General features: G+C 54.6%; 1 protein-coding gene across 3 annotated transcripts in view; it reads left to right on the top strand.

Annotated features, from left to right (window-relative positions):
• gon4lb (gon-4 like b) overlaps positions 1–20,117 on the top strand; it is a 74,840-nt gene that overhangs the window by 36,555 nt on the left and 18,168 nt on the right. For all 3 annotated transcript variants that reach the window (XM_078534112.1, XM_078534111.1, XM_078534110.1), the window contains exons 15-23: positions 1,627–1,825; positions 3,502–3,588; positions 4,946–5,132; positions 6,550–6,694; positions 8,990–9,140; positions 10,608–10,724; positions 12,910–14,574; positions 17,028–17,268; positions 18,757–18,938. In XM_078534112.1, the coding sequence (XP_078390238.1) occupies positions 1,627–1,825; positions 3,502–3,588; positions 4,946–5,132; positions 6,550–6,694; positions 8,990–9,140; positions 10,608–10,724; positions 12,910–14,574; positions 17,028–17,268; positions 18,757–18,938 (2,974 nt within the window). The remainder of the gene's footprint in view (positions 1–1,626; positions 1,826–3,501; positions 3,589–4,945; positions 5,133–6,549; positions 6,695–8,989; positions 9,141–10,607; positions 10,725–12,909; positions 14,575–17,027; positions 17,269–18,756; positions 18,939–20,117) is intronic.

Raw genomic sequence — 20,117 nt, 5'->3', positions numbered from 1 at the left:
TTCCCTCAAGAAATGCAAACTGAACTGCCTGCTTCTGTCAGCAAACACACACAGATAAATTAAACGAAAGAACCTTCTACTCAAGGCTGCACCCTGATTCACTATCTCCATGGTAACATGGCATGCTTTGAGATGTTTCAACCAGAAATGCAAACAGATTATTTTACCTCCAATCCATCTCTTTGATTCTAACGGATATGAAGAATTTATATTTCTGTTGGGTGTAATTGCCCTCCATCCAGAATCTCAGGGCCTGCTTATCACGGTTTGATCTGGCAACTTTTTACATCATTTTAAATCTTCTATTGAATTGAGAGTCGGCCTTCTGGCTTCCTTACGAAACCGGGGGTGGGGGGGTCATTCATTTAAGTTTTACACCTATACCACTGACCTTGCAAGATAAAGCTTACCTTTTAAGTGAGCTAAACCCAGGCTTGTCTGAGTTGCATTTACGTCAGAGTTGCTTATCAGTTTCTCAGTCTGGTGTCCCCATTTGTTACAGTTTAAACTTTAAATCCTAAAGCCAAAAGTTATGTTCTAAAACATATGAATGATGAACCTAGACATTCACAACACTGACAACAGGTGATGGAAGCCTGCATCGAAACTTGTTTCAATCCCGGTTTTTACCTCTCTCAAAGTCTTCCTGGGGTAGTGGGCACACGCTGGTATCCTGGACAATGCACAATACTTTAGCAGTGAGACCCAGCCGGTGAATGTCGGGTGGGTGATCGACCATGGAGGGCATCACAGCCCACATTGATCTATGGCCCTGCTCCATATCTGTGTGGTTTATATCAGTGGGGCTGATGCGTGTCATTTGGGGAATTGTCACCCTGGATGGTCAGCCTCCTCTCTAGCACAGGGTCACTCAGACTGACTATAGGGCCTCCTCCCTGTCTCCCTCCCCCGGCTCTCGCACGCTCCCCGCTGCCTCTTGCACCCCCGCCTCCCGCGCCCTCGCGTGCGCTCGCTCTCCCCACCCTCGGGTAAAGGGATCCCATTCTGAGACACACAGACCTGAGTGTTTCTACTTTGCTCTGTGCTCGTTTCGCTAACCTCAACCGAAGCAGCACCAAGAGTGGTCTCCTCTCCTGTTAGGGCTTCCTGAGCCTTTGACTGACCCGTCGAATTCTCTCAGCTCTTGTATCTCTGAAGCGGGTGTGAGCCCCATCTCCTGACGTCGTCGTGTGGGTTTGGTGCTTGCTCTGAGTTTGATGTGGTCGGTTTCCTGGGTGATGCACAGTGACAGTCGGGAGATGCTGATTGTTTTCAGCTCCTGGACGTACCTGGTGACGGTGAGAAATCGCTGGAGGCTTCGAAAATGCTACGGCCTCAATATAAAATGTTCAAGAAAAATGGTGAGCCCTCTTATAATCGAGGGCCATAGGCACTTCCGAGTGGACTCCATTTTGTGTGGCAAAAGTAATGAAACTGCAGCTGTTAAAGTAGTTTGGAAGTTAAGGTGGGTTTAATTTTTTACCCCCCCCCACCTCACCTTTCTCCTTTGCTTCCTCACATTGTGTGAACAATGGGAAATCGAAAGGTTGTTGCTGGATGGGACGTGTTGTCTGTCCGTGTGATCTGAATGGCACTGCACGTGTTTTTTATTAAACCCCGGCGCAGGTTTGAGGAACCGCTGGCGAACATACTGACTGAGCAACACCGGACGGTGAAAGCCCAGATCGAGCAACTCCGGCAACGGAAAGCCAAGCACCAGGCGTCGGTCACAGAGGTCAAGCCCGCCGCCAGGAGGAGCCAGCAGCCGGAGACGCTGTTCCTGGACCAGCAGCAGAAACTGCAGCTTCAGCAGCAGATGCAGCAGGTAAATGGGCAGCCCAGGCTGCGTTCATCTGAGGCACCCAAGCCTCTGTCACCGCTTCATCGGTCTCCCCCCCCCCACCGACCCGGCTCACCCTGCCGCTGCTCGGTCCGGCTGGGCAAGTGCCAGTCACATTCCTTCCCGTTTTGAGGCAGAAGATATTCAACTGTGGAGGGCGTCCTTTCCTCACCGGAAATCCCTCGCTGAGCAGCGATCAGGAACGGGGACCCTGGCTGCCCCCTCCTCCTCTTAATTCCCCCCCGCCCCCTGCAGTTTAGGTGAACTATCCCAGTCACCCCGGTTCCTTTCTTCTCTAAAATCAGCTCATTGACCCTGGGGTTAATTCGGAGAGGGATTGTGAGGCTGTTTCTCCCCCCCACCCCCGGCTGCGGAGTCTAGAACACGGGGGCACGGTCTCAGGGTAAGGGGTCGGCCGTTTGGGACCCGAGATGAGGAGAAGTTTATTCACTGGGATGTTAGTGAATCTTTGCTGTTCTCTTACCCCAGAGGCTGTGGAAGCTCAGTCAGCGAGTGGATTCAAGGCTGGGATAGAGAGACTTTTAGACACTAAGGGGGCCAAGTGATAGTGCAGGAAGGTGGGGGGTGAAGCAGATGATTAGCCCGGGATAGTACTGAATGGCGGGTGAGGCTCGAGGGGCCAAACAGCCTGCCCCTGTTATATTTTTATGTTCCTGCAAGTCTTGGGGAAGCAGCTGGGAGGTTGGGTTAGCGGGTGTGTGGAGGTCACTGGAAATAGTGTGCTGAATCGAAGGGTAAAAGTCTTCTGCTGCTCCCGATCCTGATAGTTAAATGTCGGACCCTGGAGGCAAAGTCAACTTGTTCCCTTCTCCTCCCCCCTACCCCCCAGCCTGTCCTGTTCCCTTGGTAATGATCATGGTGCACATGAGGTCTGGAGGGGTGGGGGGTGAGGCAGGGTGCAGTGTTTTGGGCATCAGGAAACCATTCCCTTCAGGGCAACATTGTGAGATGGAAAAGAGGAAACTCATCTGTTTGGATCATGTGCGAGAGGAAAGTGCTTTGCCGCTGAATAATTTGTGTCCTATCAGATACTTGGGTCCTGTCAGCTTTGTGCAGCCCATATGGCGCACCCTCTGTCACCGATTGAACTATCTTGCCCCTCAGAAGCAAGTCGAGGAAGCAGGAGGTGGATGAAACTGGTTTGCGTTCTCTACGTTAACTGAGAAAGCATGGTGAGACTATCTGTTTCCCCCACTTCCTGCTGCCACCAGTCACCGCACCATGTAACACAGAAGCAGGCTGTCGGGCTCATCATGTCCGTCTCCGGCTGTTTGACAGAGTCATCCTATTAGTCCCACGTTACACCCCCCCCACAAATCTTTCATTTCAAGTATTTATCCGATTCCCCCCCTCTTTTGAAAGTTCCTATTGAATCTGCTTCCACCGCCCTTTCAGGCAGCGCCTTCCAGATCACAACAACTCGCTGTGTAAAAAAAAAAAAAATTCTCCTCCTCTCCCCCCGCCCCCCAACAACCCCCAGTCCTTTTGCCGATTCCCTTCAATCTGTGTCCCCTCTGGTTACCGACCCTCCTGGAAGACAGTTTCCCAATGGAAACAGTATTTCCTGCGTTGGAACCCCCGGTGATTTTTTGAAGGCTTCGATTAAATGAAATGTGCTGTCTTGTTATTGTCCCCCGCAGCACGTCCAGCTTCTCACCCAGGTCCACCTTCTCACCAGCATCAACTCGGGCCTCAGACAAGAGGCAGCGACGTCCAGGCTCTTCCTGGTGAGTGTTGGGGCTGAGCCCTGCCTTCGAAGTACGTGCCAAATAACCCTGGGAGTGACTCCGACGCCCTGTCTCACAGCACCGAGAGAGAATCGCGTAGAATTTTTGCAGCGCAGCAACAGGCTCCTGAGAGGGTTTTTAAATGTGGACAGAGAGAGAGAGAGAGAGAGAGATGTAGGACCCTGGGGAGAGGGCTGAAGGGTGGGTGGGAGAGGGGTCAGGGTGGTGAAACTTTTGGGAGTTGTGGCGGGGGGAGGGTCTAAAAGGCCATTGGAGATCCCAGATTTGGGGACAGGGAGTTTAAATTCAGTGTGTCGGAGTTTACTGAGGGTGGAGGCAATGGGTGGGCTAACAACAAACCGAATTTATATAGCGCCTTTGATGCAGGAAGGCTAGCAGACAAAATTTGACACCGGACCACGGTAAGATATTGGAGCAGTTTTCAAAGTGGGCGTGTGTTGGGAGCAGAATGAGGAGGAGAGAGGGGGCGGACAGGTTGTAGGGAGGAAATGCCGGAGCTCGGGGCCCCAGGCAGCTGGAGGCACGGCCGCCAGTGGTGGTGCGATGGGAATCGGGGAACGGGCAGGAGGAATTGGAGAAGCGCAGAGACCTACCGCCTGTCTTACTGCCACCTTCTGAGGCTCGGGGTCAAAGTTTATGTGATTTAAGCTCCTGTGAGGCACCTTGCTTAACGACACTTTCTAAGTGTTGGCTGCTGCACCAGATGAATCTGTGTACTATGTGCAGTTCTAGCCTCCACACTTAAAAAGAAGAATAGACTTGTGTTGGAGGCGGTACAGTGAAGGTTCTCTAGACTGGTCCCTGAGATGAGGGGGTCGTCCTACGACGAGAGGCTGAGTAAATTGGTTTTATATTCTCTGGAGTTCAGAAGAATGAGAGGTGATCTCATTGAAACCTACAAGATTCTGAGGGGGTTTGACAGGGTGGACACTGAGAGACTGTTCCCCCGGTCGGAGAATCTAAAACACCGGGGGGCACAGTCTCGGGGTAAGGGGGCCGATCGCTTAGGACTGAGATGAGGAGAAATTACTTCACTCAAAGGGTTGTGAATCTTTGGAATTCTCTACCTCAGAGGGTTGTGGATGCTCCATCGCTGAATACATTTAAGGCTGGGGACAGACAGACTTTAGCTCTCTCAGGGAGTCGAGGGATATGGGGAGGGTGGGAGAATGGAGTTGAAGCTCGAGATCAGCCAGGGTCGTATTGAATGGCGGGGCAGGCTCGAGGGGCTGTGGGGTCTACTCCTGCTCCTATTTCTGGTGTCCTGGTTGCCCAGGCAGTGTGAGAGCATGCAGCCAATCCTGTGTGTTGTGTGTGTGTGTGTGTTCCCCTTCAGAAAGAGCTGGACAGCTTTGCGGAGAAGGCCAGGGAGCTTTACTTGACCAAGGAGCTGGATTTCAGCTCCACGTTTTCGCCCTGCAACTTGAGAGAGGCGCTGGCGCTGGTCGAGGAGTTTGATAGCAGCGTTAAACCCCATGTGAAGATCCCTCCGCCAAAAGATGACCAGAAGATGAACAGACGATGTGAGTTGAGTGATTGTTCTCTGGAGGAACGCCTATGTTGATACAGCGCTCACCTACTCTCCCCACCGCCTCCCCGTCTCTCTCTCAAATCTCTCAGCACTCTGTGTGCGCCATGATTGTTGATGTATTATATCAAATTACAGAGTGTTCGTAGCCCAGCATGCTGCCGTTTATGTTCCACACCTGCCTGCCTCATTCCCCACCGCTCCGTCTCACCCTGTCAGCACAGCCGGCTGTTCCTCTCCCTAACTTCCCCTTAAATGCATCTCTTCCTTTTGTCACAACCAGTCTCTGTGGTAGTGAGTTCCACATTCAACCCACTCTCTGGGTCGAATGAAGGCAAATGTGGCAGCCATTTTGTACATAGCAAGATCCCACAAAGCAGTGGCGGCCAACAACTATTCCTAGTCAAGGCTGGGAGGAATCCACCCCCCCCACTTCCCTACCACCATCACCTCCCTCGCTCTCTCGTGCTGTCGCTCTCTCGCCCTCTCGCTCTCTCGCCCTCTCGCGCTGTCGCCCTCTCGCGCTGTCGCCCTCTCGCGCTGTCGCCCTCTCGCGCTGTCGCCCTCTCGCGCTGTCGCCCTCTCGCTGCCTCGCTCTCTCGCGCTGTCGCTCTCTCGCTGCCTCGCTCTCTCGCTCTCTCGCGCTGCCTCGCTCTCTCGCTGCCTCGCTCTCTCGCTGCCTCGCTCTCTCGCTGCCTCGCTCTCTCGCTGCCTCGCTCTCTCGCGCTGTCGCTCTCGCGCTGTCGCTCTCTCGCCCTGTCCCTCTCTCTCGCGCTGTCCCTCTCTCTCGCGCTGTCCCTCTCTCTCGCGCTGTCCCTCTCTCTCGCGCTGTCCCGCTCTCTCGCGCTGTCGCTCTCTCTCGCGCTGTCGCTCTCTCTCGCGCTGTCCCTCTCTCTCGCGCTGTCGCTCTCTCTCGCGCTGTCGCTCTCTCGCGCTGTCTCGCTCTCTCGCGCTGTCGCTCTCTCTCGCGCTGTCGCTCTCTCTCGCGCTGTCTCGCTCTCTCTCGCGCTGTCTCGCTCTCTCTCGCGCTGTCTCGCTCTCTCTCGCGCTGTCTCGCTCTCTCTCGCGCTGTCTCGCTCTCTCTCGCGCTGTCTCGCTCTCTCTCGCGCTGTCTCGCTCTCTCTCGCGCTGTCTCGCTCTCTCTCGCGCTGTCTCGCTCTCTCTCGCGCTGTCTCGCTCTCTCTCGCGCTGTCTCGCTCTCTCTCGCGCTGTCTCGCTCTCTCTCGCGCTGTCTCGCTCTCTCTCGCGCTGTCTCGCTCTCTCTCGTGTGCCGCCTCTTGCGCGCCCAGTTTCCAGTCCACTGACCACATTGCAGGAGAAACGTTCAGTTCCAATTGCTGGGCATGCAGTCACTTTACGATTTGTCGTCTGCTTATTGTCAGTTTTTAAGGGCATCTCCTTTTGTCGCACAGTTGACGAGTCCAATTATTTGCCAAAAGAAGTGGCGTGGATCCTGGCCACCAGGAAAGTCTTCATGTACCCGGAGCTCCTGCCACACTCTGTTCTGCAACCCAAACATCCAAAGGATAAAATTTGGTTCAGTAAAGGAGAAGACAAGTAGGTTCCTCGCGGTGCGACGGTACGCGGTACCTGCTAGCAAAGGGAGTTGGTGGGGTTCCTGTCTCTCTCACCCTGCCTGCTCCCCTGCCTCTTGCTGGGATACAGATCCCTGGGCAGCGATCAGCTGCCCCTGGCTGTCCCTCCAAATCTCTCCCCAGCCGTTCAGTTGGAAGGGGATGGGGATGGGTTAGTGGCTGAGACGGTGACTTTGAGCAGTATCCTTACAGATGGAGTTCAGTGTGGAAAGTGTGTGGCTCATCCCTGGTGCATCCTGAGAAGGATGGATGAGGTTATTTTCGAAATGACGAGAAGCTGGGAATTCTGGCAGAGCAGAGGGACTGAGGGGATGGGTACAGGATTCTCTAAAAGCTTCTAGGACAGATACAAAAACATAACACAGCAGAGCAGATTCACTAGAATGACCACCCCTTAATCTTCTATTCTTAAGGGAATATGAGCCTAGTCTAGTCTAGTCTTTGCAACCTGTCCTGGTAAATTAGCCCTTTAAGCTCCGGTATGTTTTGTATTCATTTTCGGAATGTAGGCATCACTGGCTAGACCAGAATTTATTGCCCATCCCTAATTGCCCCTTGAGAAGGTGGTGATGAGCTGCCTTCTAGAACCGCTGCAGACCTTGTGGTGTAGGTGCACCCACTGTGCTGTTAGGGAGGGAGTTCCAGGATTTTGACCCAGTGACAGGGTAGTGTCCTCAGCCCAACCATCTTCAGCTGCTTCATCAATGACTTTCCTTCCATCATAAGGCCAGAAGTGGGGATGTTCGCTGATGATTGCACAATGTTCAGCACCATTCGTGACTCCTCAGATACTGAAGCAGTCCATGTCCAAATGCAGCAAGACCTGGACAATATCCAGGCTTGGACTGACAAGTGGCAAGTAACATTCGCGCCACACAAATGCCAGGCAATGACCATCTCCAACAAGAGAGAATCCAACCATCGCCCCTTGACGTTCAATGGCATTACCATCACTGAATCCCCCACTATCAACATCCTGGGGGTTACCATTGACCAGAAACTGAACTGGTCCAGCCATATAAATACTGTGGCTACAAGAGCAGGTCAGAGGCTGGGAATCCTGCGGAGAGTAACTCACCTCCTGACTCCCCAAAGCCTGTCCACCATCTACAAGGCACAAGTCAGGAGTGTGATGGAATACTTTCCACTTGCCTGGAGGAGTGCAGCTCTCACAACACTCAAGAAGCTCGACACCATCCAGGACAAAGCAGCCCCGCTTGATTGGCACCACATCCACAAACATTCACTCCCTCCACCACTGACACACAGTGGCAGCAGTGTGTGTACCATTTACAAGATGCACTGCAGGAACTCACCAAGGCTCCTTAGACAGCACCTTCCAAACCCACGACTGCTACTATCTAGAAGGACAAGGGCAGCAGGTACACGGGGAACACCACCACCTGGAAGTTCCCCTCCAAGCCACTCACCACCCTGACTTGGAAATATATCGGCCGTCCCTTCACTGTCGCTGGGTCAAAATCCTGGAACTCCCTCCCTAACAGCACGGTGGGTGTACCTACACCACAGGGACTGCAGCGGCTCAAAAAGGCAGCTCACCACCACCTTCTCAAGGGGCAACTAGGGATGGGCAATAAATGCTGGGCCCAGCCAGTGATGCCCACATCCTTACAAGTGAATTTTTAAAAAAACGGAGCTTAAAGGGTTAATTTACCAGGACAGGTTGCGCAGACTAGACTTGTACTCCCTAGAGAATGGGAGATTAAGGGGTGATCTAATCGAGGGGTTTAAGATGATTAAAGGTTTCCATGGGGTCGACAGAGCGAAACTATTTCCCCTGCTGTTGGGGGGCAGAGTCTAGAACAAAATGGGGGGGCAGAACCTTCAAATTCGAGCCAGGCCGTTCAGGGGTGACGTCAGAAAGCACTTCACACACACAGGGGGGTGGAAACCTGGAACTCTTTCCCCCAGGAAAGCTGCTGAGGCCGGGGTTCGGGTTAATTAAATATATACAGATGGAGATGGATAGATTTTTTTGGGTGGGGGTGGGCGTGGGGGTGGCGGTGAGGCCATTACTGGCTTTGGGACCAACTTGGGTTGAAGGAGGCCATGATCTCATTGCACGATGGAGCAGACTCGAGCAACTCAATGATGCTTCCTCTGGTCAGGGTCAGACAGCCCTGTTCTGTACTTGTGATGGTCTGGGTCGAATTATTCCACCCCCTCCCCCACCCCTGGCCCCCTGTTATTCGGTAACCTGTTCTGTTTATCTCTCTCTGTTTCCTGGACTTTGCAGTTTGCTGGTCCTGGGCTTGAAGCACTTTGAGGGAACAGACTTCCCTAAGCCGCTGATCAGTCAGTACCTCATGCCCCCCAAGACCTACCATCAGCTGTCTGTCCGGATCAAGAATCTGAGTGTCAGCCGCGCTCCGGACAACGTGATCAAGGTGAGTGAGGTGTTCGGGGTGGGGGGGGTGGGGGGGGGGGTGCCTTTTCAGCCAGCGTCTTGGAATGGTCGCCGCCAGCAACAGACCCCAGCCTGCACCCTCCCCCGCAACCCCCATCCCTAACAGCACCTCCCGATGTCCTGGGTGGTGACTGAGAGAGCACGCTTGTGGATGTGGTGGGAGGATCGGGGCGACTGCTGGTGTGAGGCCCGCTGCACTTCAACCGCTCGCCGGCTGTGTTTGACCATAAGAGGGGCTCCAGCTAACCCTGGCTGCCCCCCCTCCTTGCAGCCTCCGTGATCAGTATCCACTGGAGGGGCCTCTGAGCTTTCGCCAGGAGCGGGAACCCCCCCTAGAATACTCCCCCTTCCCCAATGTCCCCTTTAACGTTTGAAGATGTCCCAGAATCGAACAATCTGTGACTCTGAGCCTCGTAAGGAGTTAGTCATTAGGCGCACGTGGCCAAACGCTTGGTCAGAGAGGTTGGTTTCAAGGAGGAGAGAGAGTCAGGTGTGGCTCACCACTGCCTTGAATACAACTGAGGGTCTCGCTCGGCCATTTCAGAGGGGCAGGTAAGAGCCAATCCCACTGCTGTGGGTCTGGAGTTACAGGTAGGCCAGACCGGGTAAGGACGGCAGAGTTCCCTCCCTTAAAGGACATTAGTGGACCAGATGGGTCTTTACAACAATCGGTGAGAGTTTCGTGGTCACCGTTACTGAGACTAGCTTTTTATTCCCGATCTATTTAATTAATTGAATTCAAATTCCCCCAGCTGCTGTGTTGGGTTTTGAACTCCTGTCTCTGAATCATTAACCTCAGCCTCTGGATTACCAGTTCAGTGACATAACCAACACATTAATGTCCCTCTGTGCCCAAGGCTTGGTTGTCAGCGATACAGATCGGGGCCATTGGAGGAGTGCAGGTATCCCAGAGGGTTGTGCGGCTGGAGGAGCTTGGGGCTGATGCCATGGTGGAGCTTAGAAAATGAGGATGAGGATTTTAAAAATGGAGGCCCTGGCAGACTGGGAGCTGAGGTGGGCCAGCGAGCACAGGGGATGTCGGGGGGTCCCGCTCCTGTTGTGAATCAGCAGCAGCAGCAGCACGGCTCGGAGTTTCCCAGGTTCTATCCATGGTCTGTGCCGAGGGGACAATCATCCTGAGCGTCCATGGGCTTGGGAAGGAGGCTGAGTGTGCAGCGTGACAATTCCCCAACCCCACATATTGAGGGGATGGACAGAGCAAGGCAAATGATCACCCGCTCAACAGTCACTGGCTGGGTTTAAATTTCAGGGCTGGAGGGGGTCACAGCGGAGGGGAAGGATTTGAACATCAGGATAAGGATTTTAAATTGAGCCGCTTTGGGGAGCGAGTGGTTCAGCCAAGGTTACTGATTGGCGCTCTGCTGTTGTGTGTTCTCCAGGATACCAGGGCGGGGAGTCAGACACTTCACTTTTTTTCTCTTGACAGCTTTACAAGAAGAGGAAGATGGTGCTGCCGATGCCAAGCCTGTTCACAGCCGTGCATCCTGAGGACAGGTGTCCGCCCATTGAGAGAGAGGAGAACAAGCTTCCCTTCTGGCTTCAGGTGAGCACTGAAATCATCCTCATCTTCATCAACCGGCGCCATTAAGGTGAAGGATATCGCTGTTAGGACTTAGCACACTGTCCCCATCAAACACTCCCCGGACAGGTACAGCATGGGGTTAGATACAGAGTAAAGCTCCCTCTACACCGTCCCCATCAAACACTCCCAGGACAGGTACAGCACGGGGTTAGATACAGAGTAAAGCTCCCTCTACACCGTCCCCATCAAACACTCCCAGGACAGGTACAGCACGGGGTTAGATACAGAGTAAAGCTCCCTCTACACTGTCCCCATCAAACACTCCCAGGACAGGTACAGCACGGGGTTAGATACAGAGTAAAGCTCCCTCTACACTGTCCCCATCAAACACTCCCAGGACAGGTACAGCACGGGGTTAGATACAGAGTAAAGCTCCCTCTACACTGTCCCCATCAAACACTCCCAGGACAGGTACAGCACGGGGTTAGATACAGAGTAAAGCTCCCTCTACACTGTCCCCATCAAACACTCCCAGGACAGGTACAGCACGGGGTTAGATACAGAGTAAAGCTCCCTCTACACCGTCCCCATCAAACACTCCCAGGACAGGTACAACACGGGGTTAGATACTGAGTAAAGCTCCCTCTACACTGTCCCCATCAAACACTCCCAGGACAGGTACAGCACGGGGTTAGATACAGAGTAAAGCTCCCTCTACACCGTCCCCATCAAACACTCCCAGGACAGGTACAGCACGGGGTTAGATACAGAGTAAAGCTCCCTCTACACCGTCCCCATCAAACACTCCCAGGACAGGTACAGCACGGGGTTAGATGCAGAGTAAAGCTCCCTCTACACCGTCCCCATCAAACACTCCCAGGACAGGTACAGCACGGGGTTAGATGCAGAGTAAAGCTCCCTCTACACTGTCCCCATCAAACACCCCCAGGACAGGTACAGCACGGGGTTAGATACAGAGTAAAGCTCCCTCTACACTGTCCCCATCAAACACTCCCAGGACAGGTACAGCACGGGGTTAGATACAGAGTAAAGCTCCCTCTACACTGTCCCCATCAAACACTCCCAGGACAGGTACAGCACGGGGTTAGATACAGAGTAAAGCTCCCTCTACACTGTCCCCATCAAACACTCCCAGGACAGGTACAGCACGGGGTTAGATACAGAGTAAAGCTCCCTCTACACCGTCCCCATCAAACACTCCCAGGACAGGTACAGCACGGGGTTAGATACAGAGTAAAGCTCCCTCTACACCGTCCCCATCAAACACTCCCAGGACAGGTACAGCACGGGGTTAGATACAGAGTAATGCTCCCTCTACACCATCCCCATCAAACACTCCCAGGACAGGTACAGCACGGGGTTAGATACAGAGTAAAGCTCCCTCTACACTGTCCCCATCAAACACTCCCAGGACAGGTACAGCATGGGGTTAGATACAGAGTAAAGCTCCCTCTACACCGTCCCCATCAAACACTCCCAGGACAGGTACAGCACGGGGTTAGATGCAGAGTAAAGCTCCCTCTACACTGTCCCCATCAAACACTCCCAGGACAGGTACAGCACGGGGTTAGATGCAGAGTAAAGCTCCCTCTACACTGTCCCCATCAAACACTCCCAGGACAGGTACAGCACGGGGTTAGATACAGAGTAAAGCTCCCTCTACACTGTCCCCATCAAACACTCCCAGGACAGGTACAGCACGGGGTTAGATACAGAGTAAAGCTCCCTCTACACTGTCCCCATCAAACACTCCCAGGACAGGTACAGCATGGGGTTAGATACAGAGTAAAGCTCCCTCTACACTGTCCCCATCAAACACTCCCAGGACAGGTACAGCACGGGGTTAGATACAGAGTAAAGCTCCCTCTACACTGTCCCCATCAAACACTCCCAGGACAGGTACAGCACGGGGTTAGATACAGAGTAAAGCTCCCTCTACACTGTTCCTGCTGTAATGTGCTGTGCCTGAAAGGGAGGTGGAATCCGATTGAACGGTGACTTGAAAAGAAAACTGGTTAATTATTAAAAAAGGAAACATTTACAGAGTGAGTGGGGAAAGCTGGTGTCACTGTGCAGCTCTCTCAACGAGCTGGCACGGAGCACGATGGGCTGAATGGCTTCATACTGTGTGTTTCTCTGACTCTTCTGCCTTGGGGAGTAATTCTGTCCTTGTCTTTTATTACAGAGGAGTTTACCGTCCATCTGCCGGTGGTTTGAGCAGAGTAAAGCCGAGGCCAGATGTGGCGGTGAGGAGCCAGCGGGCAGTACCGAAGCCGACACCAGCTGCCCGGACTCTGGGCTCCCTGAGGGAGCAGGGGGACCGGGGCCAGGGGGCAGTGGGCGGTCAGCGGCTGCCCCCCTGCTGATCCCCCAGGACCTGGCGCTGCTGCTGAAGCCCAAGGTCAGCCACCTGATGAAGAAGGAGTTACGCTGGCGCAAACGCAGGCCCTCGGCGGGCAAGCCGGTCCTGATTCACCCAGCGGTCAAGAAAGTGCCCTCCAAGCAGCCGGGACCCCTGCTGCCCCCCAAGCAAGGCGCTCGACCCCCTCCTCGCCTGATCCAACCCGCTCCTTCGGGCCTGTCGGTGCCCGTCATCCCCATCCCCCAGGCTCAGGGCGTCCCCCCCCTCAGCGTGAACAAGCCCCCCCCTCCCCCTTGGCTGAACCCCAGCTCCGCCGGCAGGAAACCCCGAGGCAGGCGGCCCGGGAGGAGTGACCCGAAGATCAGGCGCCCCCGCCCTGCCCTGCTCCCCGTCTCCATCCAGAGAGCCCCGGTCATCCTGACCGTGCCGGCCGGCGTGAAGCTGGTCAGCCTGACCAGCGGCTGCAACGTGATCGACGTCCCCGCCGGGCAGACCCTCCGCGTGGCCACCATGGTGGTGGGCCCCACCGCCTTCACTTGCCCCGTGCAGCCGCCCTCCGCCGGCTCCCCCGCCCACCCCGCCGCCCGCGACGCAGCCCCGCCCGGCCCAGCGGGACGCCAGACCCCGGGCGAGAGGGCTGCAGCCCCCGGCGACAACCCGCCCCCGGGCGGAGGCCCGTCTGACCCACGAGGCGCGGAGTCGGAGAGCAGAGTGGCATCCCCTCGCCGCGCTGATCCGGGGAGCGCCGCCGAACTGCCTGCGAAGAGTGAGGCTGCGGAGTGCGCCGGCCGGAGGGAGGGGGAGCGGGCGAAGGAATCCCCCAGCCCTCAACCCGAAAACGCGGGTGGAACTTGCAGCTCGGCCTCCGAGGAGCAGGCGGTGAAAACAGAGCCAGCAGAGGACATGGACACGGGGCCAAGTAAAGATCTGGCCACCCCCACCGGGGTCGCCGGGGAGAAGGAGCCGCCTGAAGACTTGGAGCAGCCACTGCCCGTGGACGAGACAGGGAAGGAGCCCCTCGGGTCGGAGAGCCCGTCAGGAACCCCTCATCGGGAGCCCCCGAGCACCGCTGAGAAGCCACAGGTCGTGCTGGGCCTCGGTCAGGAGCTGGACGTAGAAACACCCCTGGACAACCCGAGCCAACTGCTGCAGCCGCCTGACTCCGGAGCCCTGGCGGAGAAACCTTCTCCAGAGGGACGGGTATCAGCCACTGAGGGGGATGAAGAGGAATCGCCCAGCTCCTCTGGGCAGGCGAAGGCTGATGGGGAGCTTGCGGAGAGGCTTCCCGAGAAATCCGATGAGGCTATCAGTGCTGAGGAGTTGGCAGTGAGCCCGGAAGACCTGAAAACTCAGATGGACAAAGCAGATAAAGATGGACAGGAGGAGGATGATGATGAGGATTTTGATGACTTGACGCAGGATGAGGAAGACGAAGAAGTGTTATCATCAGCCTCGGAGGAGTCTGCACTCTCAGTCCCGGAGCTCCAGGTGAGAGGTTTGAAGGCAGAATGGATGTTGTTATGGGGGTGAAGCGTGTGTCCATCAGTGTTATGACCGACACAGTTGGTAAAGCTGAGTTATTTAAAAACCCCGGAGTAAAACTTTAAACAACTGTCATAACCTACATTTTTAAGTGGTATGTTTGAGATGCAGCTCTAAATTCGGGAATCAGACCACCAGTTCTCGAGAGGTTTTATATTAAACTAAATGAAACATTTTATTAATTTACACAAGTTAAATATATACACATGGCTACAAATTACTACTATCATAACTTCTAACAAATTCCCAAACTAATCTCCAATAAGGCGACAGCAACCCATAGACTTAACCAGACACCAGGCAAAGCATTTTCACCGTACGAATTCAAAATGTTCCTTTCACTTTGGTTCCTGTAGAGACAGTTGGAGGCTTACAGCTACTTTGACCTTACATAGCCTCTGCCCCACACACACAAAACTGCAATTGATTATAAATAAAAATAGCTGGAAAGACTCAGCGGGTCTGACAGCATCTGCGGAGAGGAACACAGTTAACGTTTCGAGTCCGTATGACTCTTCATCAGAACTGAGGAAATCTAGAAATGAGGTGAAATATAAGTTGGTTGGGAGGGGGGGAGGTGGGACAGGTAGAGCTGGATAGAGGGCCAGTGATAGGTGGAGATAACCAAAAGACGTCACAGACAAAAGGACAAAGAGGTGTTGACGGTGGTGATGTTATCTAAGGAATGTGCTAATGGTGACATTAAGGGTAGAAAGCAGGACGAGCAAGTGACAGATAGTCCTAGTGAGGGTGGGGTGGGGGGAAGGGATCGAAATAGGCTAAAAGGTGGAGATGAAACAGTGGATGGAAATACATTTAAAAATAATGGAAATAAGTGGGAAAAGAAAAATATATTGAAAAATATAAATTATTGGAAAAAGGGGGATCGGAAAGGGGGTGGGGATGGAGGAGAGAGTTCATGATCTGAAGTTGTTGAACTCAATATTCAGTCCGGAAGGCTGCAAAGTGCCTAGTCGGAAGATGAGGTGCTGTTCCTCCAGTTTGTGTTGATTATATCCCGCTCATCTCATTGAATGTAAATTCTCATTGTATCACCAGCCCCTTTGAACTCCACCTCTTCTAACAATAAAACCCCTTTCATTGTACCAATTTTATTAGTAATACAAACCTATTGCTTGGTCTCTGCTAGCTAGGTGCCAGATTTCACCCCACTTCTTGAATGCTCTATTCAAAAAATGCAAATGCCCTCCATCTCTCTTATATCTCAAAACTAGTGCACATCAAAGCACCCAGACTAGCCGGCTTTAATCCAGACTAAACCTCGGTTTTAAAAATAAAAATATTTCCCACCAATATTATATACACTAATAGCTTCATGACAATCAGGCAAAGTCCATCTCTGAGGTGGCGCATGTGTTTGGTGGATGGTGGAGATCCCACAGTGCTAGTTAAGGAAGTGTTAGGAGGTTTTCCCCAGAGTCTACATAACGCAGGTCACTTCACTGCTCACTCCACGTGAAGCGCTGATTCCCTCAGATCACCTCTGTTTACTCAGCCGCGTTTAGGCTGGACAGCTGCTGAATTGATGGCGTTTGGGTGGTGTATTCTCCAGCCCTTATAAAAGGGGCAGTGTCCCAGAGATTCACTAGTTGGACTTGATTATTTTATTCGTTGACGGGATGTGGGCGTCGCTGGCTGGGCCAGCATTTGTTGCCCATCCCTAGTTGCCCTTGTTCCGTGAGCATTTAAGAGTCGACCACATGGCTGTGGGTCTGGAGTCACATGTAGGCCAGACCGGGTAAGGACGGCAGATTTCCCTCCCCTAAAGGGGACATTAACTGAAACAGATGGGGTTTTTACAACAATCGGCAATGGTTTCATGGTCACCGTTGACTCCAGATTTTTATTGAATTCAAATTTCACCATCTGCCGTGGTGGGGTTCGAACCCAGGTCCCCAGAGCATTACCCTGGGCCTCTGGATTACTAGTCCAGTGACAATACCACTACACCACCGCCTCCCCAGACTGAGTGTTAGTTGAGAATGGATGCAGAATAATCTTTTGTATTAAAATGGATTCAAGGTGAGTTCAGTGATTGCTCGGGTTCTGAAACTGGCAGTACCGAAATTTATGATCACTTGAGTTTTGCAGCAGTTATGATTCCCTAGATTAACCTGTTTAGACTCCTTCCCTCATAGGGAGTGCCTGAATGTCCCGATTTCTGGTGAGGGCAAGGTCAGGTGATGCTTCCCTCAGTCGAATATCTGGCTGACGTCATCTGGCCTCGCAGGTAGTCAAACCTCCCCATCACATTTAGTGGGGGGTGGGGAAGTGGTGGAGGGTGGTGGGGTAATGCTCCTGATGAGGGGCAGGATGTAAAATGGGGCTTGTCAGCTGCCTGGCTGTTAAGATATTTTACTGGCATCTTTGTCACGCAGGAGACCATGGAGAAGCTGACGTGGCTGGCCTCAGAGCGGAGGCTCAGCCAAGAGGGCGACTCGGAGGAGGAGAACTCGCAGGAGGAGAATTCGGAGCCCGAGGAGGAGGAGGAGGTCGAGGGGCTGGACCTACTGCAGAAGGAGACGGACGGGGGGGCACGAGAGATGGCAGAGAAGGAGTTGCAGGGCACTGGGTTCCCCACCACGCGGGGCGAGGTCAACACGGGCAGCTGCTTGCGAGGTAGGTTTCCCTCCTTGTACATGCTGGGCGGAGCCAGGCGGTGGACACACTTGGGCTGTATGCTGGGCAGTGCCCCCCTCACCCTCTGTGGGTGCAGACTCTGCTTGATATAGCACAGCGCCATGCCAGTGAGAGGGAGGGAGGGACACTACAGTCAGTCCCAGATCCCCTCCCTGGGGTAGTGGGGGGGCGAGGGGGAGCAGTGGGAGGGAGGGAGGGATACTACAGTCGGTCTCAGACCCCCTCCTGGGGTAGTGGGGGGGGTCAGGGGGCGAGGGGGAGCAGTGGGAGGGAGGGAGGGATACTACAGTCGGTCTCAGACCCCCTCCTGGGGTAGTGGGGAGCAGTGAGTCTGGGATCCTGATGTTCTGATCCCTTGTGCCTTTGTTTCTGGTGAGGGCAGGATTGGGTTCAGAGGTGATGCCATCACTGGCCGAATGGCCTTCACTATTCCCAAGGCTATTAATAGCCTTGGACTTGATGTCCAAACTCACCCAGAGAGCATTGTCAAGTAGGTAAGCGACTGGAATGTGGCTGTCGTCTGTTTGACCTGCCCCCAGTTCGAGGGAATCCTGTCCGCTGCCCCCCTCCCCCACCCACCAGTTATACACCCTGGAGGAGGTTTCCCCACACACAGGCAGTACCATTTAAACAGACTCTCACTGGGATGGGATCTTTATAGACGTGTTGACCTCTGCCTTTCCTTTTGCTTAACATCTTAATTTTCTCTCCTCTATACTTCAGCCGCGCCCTCATTTCATCCTCCTTGTTCTCTTCTGTGGTTCTCTCTCTTTCCCTCGCTCTGAATCTCTCCTTCTCCCTCTCTCTCTTTTCACTTGTCCCGTGGTGTCTGTCTCTTTCTCCTTGTGAGCCACTTTTCTCTCTTGGTCTGTTTTGTTCTCCATCAGTTGCATTCTCTTCCACTTCCTCCCCCTCCTTCCCTCTCTCTCTGTTCTGGGGTGTGTGTGTATGTCTCTCTCTCCCCCCTTGTCCTGTGATCTCCCTCCCTCCCTCCCTTGTCCCTCTCTCTCTCTCTCTCTCGTCCCGTGGTCTGTCTCTGTCTCTCTCTCTCTCCCTCCTGTAGATGTTTTCTTTGATATTTTGGCTTCCAGATGGTTCAGAGTGGGATCACTAGTGTCAGTGCTGTGAAATAGTGTGACTCACATTAGCATCACTCCCCACCACTGCACCCACACCTGACCGTTGATCTGATCTGTGTTGCTGTGAGGAGATGTGAAGAGCTGGGGATAGTTTACACACGCTGCCTTATCTGACACACAGCATCCTGACTGGTTTTCAGGAAAGAGCTGGGAAATGGGAGTGGGGGAACACTTTGTAAATGAATAGCAGCCTAAATTCCAGAGGGTTGAGGACCATGCTAGCCGGGGGGTCCCACACATGCCTGTTGCCCTTTTAGAATGTACAGAACCCTGAGTCCGATCCGAATGAGATTCCTGACAGGATTTTGTGCCTTTCTCCCGTTTCCAGGTGAAGTTCGGAAGCTGTCGGGAAAAGGCAAGGCCTCGTGTCGGTCCCGGGCAAAACGTGGGAGGAGGCGAATCAGTAAAGATACTTCCAAACTCTTACTGCTTTACGACGAAGACATTCTCAACAACGACCCACTCCGGGAGCAGAAGGACATGGCGTTTGCACAGGCATACCTGAGCAAGGTGAGCAGGCGTACCTGAGCGAGGTGAGCGGGCGTACCTGAGCGAGGTGAGCGGGCGTACCTGAGCGAGGTGAGCGGGCGTACCTGAGCGAGGTGAGTGGGTGTACCTGAGCGAGGTGAGCGGGCGTACCTGAGCGGGTGTACCTGAGCGAGGTGAGTGGGTGTACCTGAGTGGGTGTACCTGAGCGGGTGTACCTGAGCGAGGTGAGCGGGCGTACCTGAGCGAGGTGAGCGGGCGTACCCGAGGAGAGGTGAGCGGGCGTACCCGAGGAGAGGTGAGCGGGCATACCCTAGGAGAGGTGAGCGGGGGCACCTGAGCAAGGTGAGCGGGCGGACCCGAGGGAGGGTGAGAGGACGTACCCGAGGAGAGGTGAGCGGGCGTACCCGAGGAGAGGTGAGCGGGCGTACCTGAGCAAGGTGAGCGGGCGGACCCGAGGGAGGGTGAGAGGACGTACCCGAGGAGAGGTGAGCGGGCGTACCCGAGGGAGGGTGAGAGGACGTACCCGAGGAGAGGTGAGCGGGCGGACCCGAGGAGAGGTGAGCGGGCGGACCCGAGGGAGGGTGAGAGGACGTACCCGAGGAGAGGTGAGCGGGCGGACCCGAGGAGAGGTGAGCGGGCGTACCTGAGCAAGGTGAGCGGGCGGACCCGAGGGAGGGTGAGAGGACGTACCCGAGGAGAGGTGAGCGGGCGGACCCGAGGGAGGGTGAGAGGACGTACCCGAGGAGAGGTGAGAGGACGTACCCGAGGAGAGGTGAGCGGGCGGACCCGAGGGAGGGTGAGAGGACGTACCCGAGGAGAGGTGAGCGGGCGGACCCGAGGGAGGGTGAGAGGACGTACCCGAGGGAGGGTGAGAGGACGTACCCGAGGGAGGGTGAGAGGACGTACCCGAGGAGAGGTGAGCGGGCGTACCCGAGGGAGGGTGAGCGGGCGTACCCGAGGAGAGGTGAGCGGGCGGACCCGAGGAGAGGTGAGCGGGCGGACCCGAGGAGAGGTGAGCGGGCGGACCCGAGGAGAGGTGAGCGGGCGGACCCGAGGGAGGGTGAGAGGACGTACCCGAGGAGAGGTGAGCGGGCGTACCCGAGGAGAGGTGAGCGGGCGGACCCGAGGAGAGGTGAGAGGGTGGACCCGAGGAGAGGTGAGTGGGCGTACCCGAGGGAGGGTGAGAGGACGTACCCGAGG

The sequence above is a fragment of the Cetorhinus maximus genome, chromosome 36 (assembly GCF_964194155.1).
Source record: "Cetorhinus maximus chromosome 36, sCetMax3.hap1.1, whole genome shotgun sequence".
In the NCBI taxonomy this organism is placed as follows: Eukaryota; Metazoa; Chordata; class Chondrichthyes; order Lamniformes; family Cetorhinidae; genus Cetorhinus; species Cetorhinus maximus.
The sequence above is the reverse complement of the archived record's forward strand: the minus strand, read 5'-3'. Positions and strand labels throughout refer to the sequence as shown.